Here is a 12,666-nt window from a genome sequence, read left to right on the forward strand (position 1 = left end):
TAAATGAAAAAAAGTAAAGTGAAGATGCCTTCAAAAATAATTAAATGAAAAGTTTCTAAATATCAAAAAATGTACTATAAAGAGCTGTCTGCTGACACGCTAATGCAGAAAAAAAATGAATAAACATCTAAGACACAATTTATATAAAAACTCTTGGGTGCCTAAAACTTTTGCACAGTACTGTAAATGTTTTTTTATTCCCTCTCAGATTATTATATTTGAATATCATGGCTCTCCTCATCACAAATCCCAATTGATCCAAACTTCTGTGTATTAATGATCCAGACATCTGTAGTTTTAGGGTAGATTTTGGACCAAGAGCACATGCTCCCAGCGCACCTTGCCCAGTTTGGCCACACATTCTCTGAATGACGTCAGCTAGATGTAATCAGGCATGTCTCAAACACTGCCTTTGCACTAGCCTCCACGCTCTCCATCTCTCTGTCATCTGAACTGGGGCTTTGTCTGCCAGAGAAAACACACAGCCACAAATGTGTGTGTGTGTGAGAGAGAGAGAGAGAGAGAGAGCGAGCGAGCGAGCGTTGGGCTATAAGCACAGAAACTGTGTGGGCTGTAACTAACAGACAGCCTTGTTGAGACGCAAAAAAAAATTCCATTCAGAGAGATATGAAGTTCATTGATTCATTTCACATGGCCTTACATGCGGACAGTAATCTATAGGTGATCTATGTGCGGTACATAGACTACATTATGACTATTGACCTTCTTTTGATTATGCATTCCAGTTAATATATTGTATGAAATTATCATATAATCCAAATCATATTATTCAGGAGCATTGCTTGATGTTTTCCATTACTAAATGCCATTTTTGAATGAAAGAAACTCTTGTGAGCATCTCTAAATGCATTAGAATGAATCAGAATTTACAACTCAGTGGGTACTTTGTGTTCCATTGTGAATCGTCTAAAATTATGTGTTTTTGTCGCTGGACATAGGTCTGCTTTTTCCACAATAAAGCAAATATTATACACCTCTTTTGTGTTCAAAATGATTAGCAATGATGGGTGATTTGTGGTCTTGGGGAGTGGATAATGGGGGCAATTGCCCCTACTGTTTTGATTTTGGATGCCCAAATGTCCTGTCCCAATTCTGTTGTGCTTTCAGATTGAGAATGAATATCACAGGGGAAAAAAACAGGTTTTCAGTTTATATTGTTTTTTGTTTCCTCTCCCACGAGAGCAGTCCTAGACAAGCCCTAAATCTGGAATGCCCTTGTTCAGGTTTTATTTATATAAATAAGATTTGTGGTAAGTGATAAGTGTTCAGAGCCTGGATAATACATTTTCATGCAACTGTGGGTCTGTGCCATTTGTGTCAATAAGTGTTGAATTAATGTTGATATGGCAAAGCTAGTGTGTTATGCATATTATACTACTATGGTGACACATAAAACATGTCTGCCACAATAAGAATATCTGAACCTTGAAGTCTATATTCACTGATACTTTTATTTAGTACAAGCTGATTCCTTAACAGTAATGACAAGATGTAGTTTATTATGTCTGTGGTTTACTGCTACGCATTATCTTCTAAAATAATAAAAAGTTGACTTTCTCCTATACAATCTGTTGTGAGCATTCACATAGTTCGACCAGCCATAAGTTTCCAGTGGCAGCGCTAAGCATTGGGGTCGGCATCTGGTACATAAACCAAGCATAGTTTTACTCTACAATCATAAACTTTACTGGTAAAATTAGAATCGCCTCTTTCAAATTCACAACCACTGTCGTTTCACATTCTGTCTGCTTATAGTGTCATCATCTCTCAGTTTAGAAGTGGCTGCACTGTCATGGAAAACTGGAAAAGGTGAGGGGGCCAAATTATTCCTTCATTAAAATATTCAAATAATCATCTCAACAGTAAGAAGCACCGTACTTCACTACATATAACAGACACCACAGTGATTTTCCATTTAAAGTACAGTATATTTCCACAGCCCTAGGTGAAGATTACAAAATGTACATATGGAAAGTCAGGTTTTACACTGCAGAGCTGAACATCTTTCCACAAGACATGGAAAGCCCCCTACACCACAGCAGTCATGCTATGAGCACAGTGCACATACAGCGAGTCTGTGGCTGTCAAATTCACCCACCCACCGACTCTCTTTTATACACACCAACAACGTATTGGTCAACAAAGTTATTCAAGCCTTGTAAACAAAGAGATGAGAAAAAAGTCCATCTACTGAAAAGAGGTGAATAAAAATGATAAAACCACTAGTGGGGTACATACACTGTAATACGTTTTTTAGTAATCAAACCACAATAAAAGATTCTGACAAAAAGTAACATGTAACCTGTGCCAAGCCAGAAACAACTTGCTCTTTTTGCTTTTGCCACGCTCAAAAAAAAAAATGTGTTATGACATGCAGGGTTCACTTAAGATGACACACTACAGCTCACCTACCTCTACCTTACCACAACCTCCTCTGTTCACCCGTTCTTAGGCGCCTCTGAAGTGTGGTTAACTTTTTCCCCCTTTCCATGACACCAACATGAGCCCATGCATGTGTTCATCTGCACGTGTGCATGTATTACAGGATGCAATAAATATATGTAAGACAAATCAAAACTTCCAGCCTTCATGGAACAGAAAACGAAAAACAGTTCAGGAGAATCTGATGGCAGCGTAGTCTGAGTGTTCATCTTGTTGATTTGTGGTTTGCTGGGTTCTGCCGGATGTCCCAGAGGGCAGGTGGTTCAGGGTAGCGTACACTAGGCAGCTTGACCCTTGACCCCCTCCTGCTGAGTTTGCCACAGGCTGAGCTCCATGGGTCATCGGGGAACGCGACATCACTGCGTTACTGTGGAGGTAGTTGTCATACAGATTGGAGTAGTGGGCATGCAGGACAGCAGCGGAAGGAGTGCTGTCTTTTGGGATGTCCGGTAGCATAAGAGTGGACATTTCCTATGACATCAAAACACAGGAACAAGAACAAACAGATCAATGAAATACATTACAGCTGCTTTTCTGTGTTTTATGATTAAGAACGAGTGACTCTTAAGAGCTTAAGGCCCAGTGGGTTTGAAACACTGAATCTTTACCTGCCCCTTTGTTTGGCTGTTGGTCATTAAACCTGTAAAGACACAAAACACAAATAAAATGCTTCAGTGCTTAGGTAATAAGATCTAGAAAGTCTGTTACAGTAACCCAACTTGTGACTGGATATGATGATTCCATAACTTACGTTTACAGTTGTAAAAGCTCAGGAGGCTGATCACTGTCACTATGAAGACCAGAACCACTACACTAATACTGATGGTGAGGTAGGGAACCCAGTGCAGACTTGCAGCCTCTTCGCTGGTGATGTTTGATGAGTCATCTACAAAAGATGAACAACCAGATCACTGTTGCGAGATTGTGTCCATAAAAATGATTGTATATAATCTGACAAGAAAATGTTCTTACTTGCGTTGCTGTTAAAGTTTTCAACCCTTGGTTTATGTCTGTCTAGAAAGATAGAAGGCAAATATAGAATTTATATGCAATTACATTTCTGAGATTGAACAAGTTATTTGCGGCATTGAGGAAAAAGTTGTAATCATCAGCAATGTCAAATGCATCAAATGCAGCATATCTAAACTACTTACCTGAAATCGAGACGTTGATTGAATGGCTAACCAGTGCATAGTTGAATTCTCTTAATTGACATCTGTACAGGCCATCATCAGAAATGGAGATCCGTTTGAAATCCAAAAATGAGATCAGTTCATCTTTGACATACTTGTCAGTTTGTCTTACAACACTCTCTTTATTATTAATCTGTTCACATATGTTTGTATCCAGAAGTTTACACCAGGTGACATACAGTGTCTCCCCGCAGTGTTTCACAGTGCAGTTGATTGTCAGGTGCTGTTGTGGGACGGCTTTCCATACTATGCCTCTCTGGACTGTCACTCCAACTTCACACGAAGGGCTCAGGCCTGTAACAACTGGAATAAAAACTCAAGTCTCAATCAAAACTCTCAATGAAATGACAATCATCCTCAACATTGTCTTGAATTATTCAGAGTGGATCATGAAACACCTTTACATCTTTCATTGCACAATATCTGTAGAATCTGTTCATTGTACAAAAAAAAAAAAAAAAAATGGAAATCATTTCTCAATATTTCCTATACTGACAAATACATCTACAAAAAATGTCCCTATTTCATTCTTAACTTACATATATCTTCTTAAGTCAGCTTAATTCACATATATACTGTATTTATCTATGAGTTTTCATTTAATGTCAGGAATAATATTGTTACATATTTAAATATTGCATATCTTATTTTGGAACGTAGATCTTCATTTCACAGTGGTAAATCATTCTGAACAGGTAACCTACAGCATGTACTGTACATGTACTGTGCCTCATGTACATATTCACCATGAGATATTTTAACGTATCTTCTGCCCAATCAATTAATTCAATCCATTCACAATGTGTTAAATTGTAAGTAGAATATAATGTAGGCCTACTAGTATTCTAATAATGTGAGACAAGTTGTTAAACAATTTCTAAGTAATAACTTTCTCTCATGAAAGTTATATCACATGACAGAAGAGTGATCATAAGCCTCACCTTGACCTTTCCCATGGATGCAGAGAAGAGCCAGGAAGCAAAGTAGCAGGTGAAAGTCAGATGATGTTCTATCCATCAGGGCAGAGTGACATGTGTATCACCTAAAACCTCACACAGCATTTTGCTGTAACTACTGTATGTGACTCGCTCCACTTGTGAAGTTCCCTGACTACTTCCTGTCCTCCTACATAAAAAAACAACACCGCCTATGAAATGAAATGGTTTCACATGTGCACAGACTACAAATTACACTGCATATTGAGTAATTGTCTTTGTAATTTTATACTTGGGTGAACTGCTATACACACATTGAGTTATACAAATACTTTTGACAAAATATAAATGGCAATGGTTTCTTGTCAGGTAAACAGACTAGCTAGCTTACCTATATAGCTAGGCTGCTGTGGCTAGTTTGAACTTGAAAGGTAGAACTTGGAACTAGCTGACCTAGATAATTTAGTAGCCCATGGCAACTAAAGCATGGTTACTAAGTAGCACTAGGCTTCATAATATTACTAAGCCTTTGCATTTTTCACTGGGCTTCAGTCTAACATTCAGCATTGCTGACTCTCTTCCAAAGAAAGTAGCCTAGCTGTTGTCCTCTAAAGTGTTTTCATTTTAGGCCTTTTGGATTGTACTATTCATTTTTCAGCTATGGCAAAAACTGAATGAGATTTTTGGGTCCTGTCAATCACTGACAATAACTTTCTCTAACCCTTAAAATTGTTTAAATAATGTCATGTCAGTAGAAATGGCATATGACTTTGTAGTTATTACATGTCTTAATGCATTACTGAATTTTAAAAATATATATTTTCCTAATAATCATAGTGCAGATGTTGCCTTATACTTAAAACTCCAGTTTGTGTTTGTCTGAGTCCCTGCCTCTGGAACCACATGTTCCCCTACTGGCTCAGGACTGGATGCCAGAGCTTTCCCTCCTGAATCCCCCTTGCTACATTACCACTGTCTAATTAAAATACTAAAATAAAATACTAAAAAAAAATAAGCTAATTTCCCACTCTGTACGTATTTTTCTGCAGCCTCACCTTCAGGCAATAGCTACTACTCCATATCTCCACAGTTCTGCTCCAAGCTGTGGGTGGCTGAGCCCTCTGCTCTGGTCATGGCACCAATAAGCCTGTGGAATCCTCCTCTGTCCACAACTCAACTGCCCCATCTCTTGGTGCTTTTACAAGTCCCCACTAAAACCTCAGCGGTAAGCGCCCCCATTGTCGCAGTTTCAAACTTCCCCTCCTTTGTTTTTTTTTACTTAAGCTTTTTTTCCTCCAACTCTGCACTTAACTAGCCCCTGCAAATAAGACCAATTCTACAAGTGTAATTTCTTGTTCTTCTTCACCTTCTTTTGCTACTGGTTAAGAAAATATTATTCAGCATGTGCGTTCCCTGTGCCTTAGATCAATTTTGGTGGACGGGTCTTGGTTTATTTACTTGGTTCACAGAGGCTAGAAACAGCTCTGATTTAATTAAATTATAATATTCAATAGTCTAAACATTGTTCATCACAGCAATGCCATAGATGAGCTCAGATTACAATGACAGCTATCATATTAAAACACATTTATTAAATATTAGGGCATAGTTATGAAGTTAATTGGCTAAGGAGTGAGAATGTGGGGGGAAATTAGTGTGTATGACGCCTACATCATGATGGTGAAATCTGTTAGCCTACCTGCTAACCGCATTTCCATGATGAGGATTAAACTGAAGGCGTGTTCTTGCTCAATGGTGTATGGTTCACCCCAGACTGTTACAACAGCACCCCCCAGTGTATAAAGTAGAGCAAATCTAGTTTCCTGGTTTGTACTTCCTCCTGCTGGTCTACTCTGTCAATTTTGTCTATAATTGTAATTTTTTCATCATTTTTGTGTCATTTTTTTGTGTCACACAATATAGAATTTTGTCATATTTAGATGCATTAATGTATTTTTTTTTATTCCTTTTTTGTGTGTGTGTGTGGGGGGGGTATCTGCATGAGTGCTACCTGTATCAGTGTGTGTGTGTGTGTGTGTGTGTGTGTGTGTGTGTGTGTGTGTGTGTGTGTGCGTGCGTGTGTGTGTGTGCGTGTGTGTGTGTGTGTGTGTGTGTGTGTGTGTGTATGTGTGTGTGTGTGTTTGTGTGTGTGAGTGTGTGTGGATGTGTGACCTATGTGCACTAGAGGGCTGTTAGAAACCACACTGCACAGGAAATCAAAATATCACACAAACAGGCCCTTGTCTCTCTCTCTCTCTCTCTCTCTCTCTCACTCTCTCTCTCTCCCTCCCTCTCTCTCTCTCTCTCTCTATATCTCTCTCTGCTGTCTCTCTGTCATATGTGGCCTGTTCTTCACGCTAGTGTGTGTGAGAGAGAGATCAGTGTCCGATGCAGTGTGAGGCATAAAGTTGTTCTTAAGCTGTGCCTCTGAGGTCCAACGCCAACCAAGCACTGGCTCTGCTGCCTGGTGGCACCTGGCACCGCCTGACACATACGACCACAGCATCCGGAGCCAGCTGGCATATAATGGGAAACTGCACTTCACGGAGATCAGGGTAAGAGATCAGCAGCACATAGCACACACACACATACTCACAAGGATGTGCCCAGTCATGCACACTCACAAGCTGCACACTCATTTTTCAGCATGTAATAATTGTACACTAATGCTATCCTGAAACTGCGGCTTATGCAGAATACTTCTTGAAAACAATTGTGGTTTGTTTGTTTATGGTGAAAATGTGGAGAGAACAGGACAGGGAGCGCAAGAGACACAGAGCTGAAGCTGGGAATACAATAAGAAAAGGCTGTGAAGCACTTGTTTAGATGAAATAATGTTGCATTTTGGCTGCTTCTGCAATTTTCTTTCAGAGTAAGGAAATGGTGGTTATTGGATAAGACCAGGCTGTTTGAGCCAGTGTCACCGTCAGTGACAATAAGTCAGAGGCAGAGCATTTCAGTTTGCAACTTGTCACATTTGCTACTGCTGCACATTGCAGTATGTCGTCTTTGCTGTAATATGATCTCAGAGGTTGGCCTGCCCATGGCTTGTGCTGTTCGCCAGACATAGAGAGCTATGGGTTGAATGCGTATGTAAAGCACTTCCTGTAGCAGCACAACATGTCATCTGTTGAGCTGTCAAGGAAATGCTGCTGAGGGGTCAAACTTACACCTCTCAAAAGCCGCTGCAGCTATTAATTCATTAGGTGGAAGACACACAACTATCTTCACTCACACTCCATCAAATCCATTATGTTTAGAATAAATTAACATCTACAAATCAATCTTTTAAAATGTCTCACATACTAATGGGATGTAATGGGCGCTAGGAAAACACAGTTCAATATTATATTTACCTGGATAACTGCGTTGTTATTGTGGTGATCTCACAATTGTATTTTATTTTTTTTGTCAGGAAAAAGAAAAAAACGCAAGGTAATGCTACATTTGTTTTAGTATTAACACAATTATGAAATATTATTTAATCACTTGCCTAAAAAGATTTACATTTATGTATTTTCTTCTGCAGGGGATGAGGCACAAGATGATAAAAGCAACACAAACACGGAAATTAAGGTAAAACTGCCCAGATCACTGTTATTGCAACATGTCCGCTGTTGAACACTCCTCTGTCTTCATAGTATCAGCAACAGCTCTCAGTCGTCATGGGTACATGTCAGTATGTGTGTGTGTGTGCTTTTATGATACTATATTTGCATGCGCAGTGAGCATTGGCCTGTAGTCAAATAAACTGTGGGGCTATTCATATCATCCAGGGGAGATTCTGCATTGATGTACTGTATAGGCACTGACCACATCAAACTGCAGAAAGCAAAATGGTGTGTGTATGTGTGTGTATGCATGTGTGTGTTGGGGTGTTGCCGTAGCTCACTGTACTAAAAATAAGAATGACATGTTACCCACATTAAGAACAGAGGGCTGACCAGCTCCCTCTGGGTGATTCCCATCTTATGACAGGAGGAGACGTTGCCTAAAGAGGATGTGACATACGCTTCCATCGACCACAGCAACGCCAAGACCTCAGGAGGAGTCATAGCCATTGCTGACAATGATTGTGACTATGCCGTAGTTACTGTCCCATCTAAACTTCAACCTGAGCCTGAATCTGAGACCTCATCTAAAGAGGACTGTGCAGACGATTATGTCCTCATGGGGTGAACCAACGACAACAGGAGGGGAGGAGAAGCCAACTGGGGCTATCGTATGATGCATATAGCACTTATTAAGGGGACTTGTAAATAATATCACAGAGAGGAGAAAGTATCTAATATATGCTTGTGTCATGCAGGGACTTGTGCAAGTTTTGCAGTGAACTGCCAATCTAATCTTGATCTTGAATGTAGTAACAGTGAAAAATGAAGCTGTTGTTGGTTGTGGAAACATCAAGCCTCTCAAGCAGTTTCCCTCCACTTTTGAGGCAATCCTACCCTTAACACAGCTGGGGTGGTTCCTTCCTCGTGAAGATAGACTCTCAACGTATCTGACCTCTTTACAGAAGAAACCCAACCTCAGAAGAATCAGCTTAGTTTTTAGTCTAGACGTGCCTTGTCTCTCAAAATTTTGTGAAATGAGCACGATTTCTTGAAATACGAATACGTACTCCGTGCACGAAAAGTGAAATTAACACATTTTCCCACCATAAAAGAATTATATTCAATTCCCAACTCATACTAAGACATTTTCTTCTGTGAGTGAGGTTTTATTTTTAGGGTTAAGGTTAAAGGTTTTAATTTAAAGGATAAGGCTGGTGTTTTTAAATACATTTCTTACCGTCAACAAATCCTATGAAAATAACAAAATCAACAATGTGTTTGATCTTCTCCCATTACTTTCAGACTTCCCACGTTCCCTTTTTAGCCTTCAAACCGGAACTCATTGGCTCCAATTGTGAGCTAAAAACCTTTAAACACAGCTCACAAAGACATAGTTTATATTTTAAAAATCTCTTTTTTTATATATATATTTTATTTTGCGGTTTAACAATAGACATACAGACGTGTAAGTAAAGAAAAAAAGACATGACGGGACAAGAATAAAAAAAAATATGTATAAATAAATTTTAAAAAAGTAAGAAAAGGGTGTAACATGGGCTGACAAATCAAATTATGGATTATAAATAGGCATTTACAATTTGCAGATAGATAAAAAAGAACAATCTACGCACAGACATACTGGTATGTATATATACAAAAATGTCATTATGCCTTTCATGTCTCGTGCCCAAATACATCTAGCTGGTCAAGTACAATATAGAACTCTATAATCTTATACAACATAACATGTAGTGCCCCAAATACCGAAATGCCATCTGGCATATTTATAATAGTCTCAAAGAGAAACAATCTTATAGATATCATGTATATGGTAGAGTTGTACTAAATCACCGTGTAGTAAATAATAATAAAGATAATATATGGCCCAACTATCCCAAGGGGGTAGTCAAATCTTTTCCAAGTGATCTAGAAATGGTCCCCAGATCTCGGAGAATCTTTTTTCTGTGTTAGGTTTTCTGTCACATATTTTTTCCATATTGATAATTTAAATTATTTCATGCAGCCATTTTTGGAAACGGGGTGAAGAAGAAGATTTCCATTCTAGTAAAATCAGTTTTTTGGCTGCCACCATTCCCAGCATCAGTGCTTTTTGCTCATTCTTCTATTTTAAAAATCTCTGACTGTTACCATGAAAATCAGGCTATTGTAGTTATTACCAAATCAAATTCAAATGGGAACAGATTCATTTTGACGGGGACTATTTTCGGTGCTACGGAACTACTTTCCTGAGATCGCAAACATGTTTACAGACAGCTTATTAAGTTGTTTGAGTTGTTCTATGGCTACTGGGACATGGCTTTATTGGGCATTGGCTACATGGCCGAGACTTGTTAGCAAAACAAATTCATTGCTGATTTTGTTATTTTCATAGGATTTGTTGACGGTAAGAAATGTATTACAAAACACCAGCCTTATCCTTTAATCATGTCCAAAATCTTACCCTAACCTTAACCACATTGTTTCACCTTAACCAAAGTTTCAGTTGCTTCAACCTAACCCAGACTTTCCCTAACCTAACCATATAAACCTTAACTCTAACAATAATCAAAGCTAGTTGTTTCACTTGTCTACACGTAACCTGTAGCTAATCTTTTCTTGTGATCAACAGCTGAAAATGGCACATCCAATTTGTGCTATTGACACACAATTTGTGATGGAGGAAGGTGGTAATGTTCACATAATTTGTGTCCACAAGGCATTATCAGAGTTCGTGCTCATTTCACAAATTTAAACTGTCTTTCCTGAGAACTTCTGCAAACCAGTCAAACCCACTGGAAATAGCACTATACTGCAAATAGATATTTTAGGCTTGAGAATTTATAATTTTTCATAGTTTGTAATGTATTTCCAAATATATATATTTTCTGTATATAAAACTATACAGGATTATTTATACGTGAGCATTTGGAGAGGGAGAGGTATTCAACATTATAGTGTGACTTATGTTGCCATTGTTCGATCATGTTTTTATTGATTAAATATTTACTGAGTGCCAATATTGTTCATTATTCTGTCATATTAGTGGTGTTCATTTCTCAAAGCAGTTGAACTTGTAAGAGCTTAGCAACTTAATAGTCACAGTTATTAAAGGTCAAAGCTACAGGAAGAATCATGTTGATGTAATCACTGTGTAGCAATGAAGACACAGACAACTGAATGAGGACAACAAGACAGTACAGTCATGTCACATTCTGTGTGCAGAACGAGAGCTGCAGGTCCACATAAAGCAGCTTCCCCTTTTCTCAATACAGAACTATTGTAAGATAATCAATTTGGCGGTAAGCATGTTCCCTTAGAAAGGTTAGAATTGCTGCAGCCAATTATTTCATTATAGAATACAACTGTAATGTCTGGTCATCAGTATTAAACACTGAAGGTCTAAAGGTCAAAGCCAGATTCATTTTAGCCACTGTTTTAGCATTCTTCAGATAGTTTTACTGTGAAAATGTTATAAAAGGAGCCATGCTATTTGTTCCAGTCTCTACCAGTAGATGGCAGAACACGCTTCTAAGTTTCTATATCCTATACAATAAGCAACAAGTTCTAGGGAAATAAGCCTGCTGTACAGTGCCACAGTGAGGGTGATGAGGAACAGCCAGCTATAATCACTAAATCAAAAATCCTACAACAGTAACATAATTTGACCAAAATTACAACATTCAAAATGACTACTGCAGTGTATTTTCTCATCAGATGATCTGTCATCACATCAAGAAATTCTGTTCTGGTCTTGGCACTCATTGATCCCAAGTTTGTATAACTTTACAAATGAGATCAGATGTGATTTTCTGCAAATGAAATCATATTTTTAATACATGTAAATACACAATTTTACATGCATACATAATGTGAATACATAATATAATACTTTCCAGATTTCCATGAGGCAACGTTGCAACTGAATTGCACTTGTACTCTACTTGGCACCTCTTACTGTGCTGACTGCAGATGACAAGTAGAAAGAAGAATCCATTAAAAGGTGAGTATCTTCTTAAAGTTCATGTAAATATGAATATGTGCAACCATGCGTGGGTGCGACCCATGTATTTAATCAGCAAAACCAAAAGTCGATAATTTCTGTAGTCTTGCAAGGCATGCTGCATCCGGCTGAAAAAAGGGTTCTTTCAAGTTCAGCAGTTCACTGTGTTCGTAGTTATTAACATTGTCCATGAGACACACACGTGGCATCATCATCTCTGGAGGATGAACACTGCATATGTGGTGCACAGGTGAGCCAGTCTGTGACATTAGGTAGATCCCCTGTTCCATCAGTCAAGAGCAGTCAGGACAGAATTAGACTGAGAGGCTTCCCTCTCTTATCGGAAGTCTTTCATCTTGTCTTCCACCCTCTTCTTTCTGTCTTTACTATCTCACCGTTTCTCACTTTCACAGCCTTCCGTTTCTCATAAAGAGGCATGTGCATACATGTGTGAATGTGTATGCAAGTGAGTATGCGTGTGTGTGTGTATGTATGCCTGTGTCTGTCTGTGTCTGTGTGTG

At 38.7% G+C, this 12,666-nt stretch overlaps 2 protein-coding genes across 3 annotated transcripts; one reads left to right on the top strand and one right to left on the bottom strand.

Annotated features, from left to right (window-relative positions):
- Positions 1-1,482: 1,482 nt before the first annotated feature.
- Positions 1,483-4,705, bottom strand: LOC139640124 (B- and T-lymphocyte attenuator-like). Of its 2 annotated transcripts, XM_071514294.1 has the most exons (7): positions 4,598-4,705; positions 3,836-3,959; positions 3,618-3,679; positions 3,436-3,477; positions 3,215-3,349; positions 3,072-3,103; positions 1,483-2,934 (listed from the first exon to the last, which is right to left on the bottom strand). In XM_071514294.1, exons 1-7 carry the CDS (start codon positions 4,671-4,673, stop codon positions 2,635-2,637), a joined length of 771 nt encoding a protein of 256 aa, XP_071370395.1. In that variant the 5' UTR covers positions 4,674-4,705; the 3' UTR covers positions 1,483-2,634. The 2 variants fall into 2 exon arrangements, with proteins under 2 accessions (XP_071370395.1, XP_071370394.1); XM_071514293.1 differs by having other exon boundaries at positions 3,618-3,959.
- A 2,253-nt stretch (positions 4,706-6,958) lies between these two features.
- On the top strand, positions 6,959-11,203 carry LOC139640123 (uncharacterized). Its single transcript, XM_071514292.1, has 4 exons — positions 6,959-7,146; positions 8,007-8,026; positions 8,121-8,167; positions 8,570-11,203. The coding sequence occupies exons 1-4, from the start codon at positions 7,118-7,120 to the stop codon at positions 8,768-8,770; spliced, it is 297 nt and encodes a 98-aa protein (XP_071370393.1). The 5' UTR covers positions 6,959-7,117; the 3' UTR covers positions 8,771-11,203.
- Positions 11,204-12,666: the final 1,463 nt, after the last annotated feature.

Source organism: Centroberyx affinis, unplaced genomic scaffold (genome assembly GCF_046629955.1).
Source record: "Centroberyx affinis isolate AG114_WGS23_722 - 3 ecotype Tasmania unplaced genomic scaffold, CSIRO-AGI_Caff_v1 ptg008405l_1, whole genome shotgun sequence".
NCBI classification, from domain to species: Eukaryota; Metazoa; Chordata; class Actinopteri; order Beryciformes; family Berycidae; genus Centroberyx; species Centroberyx affinis.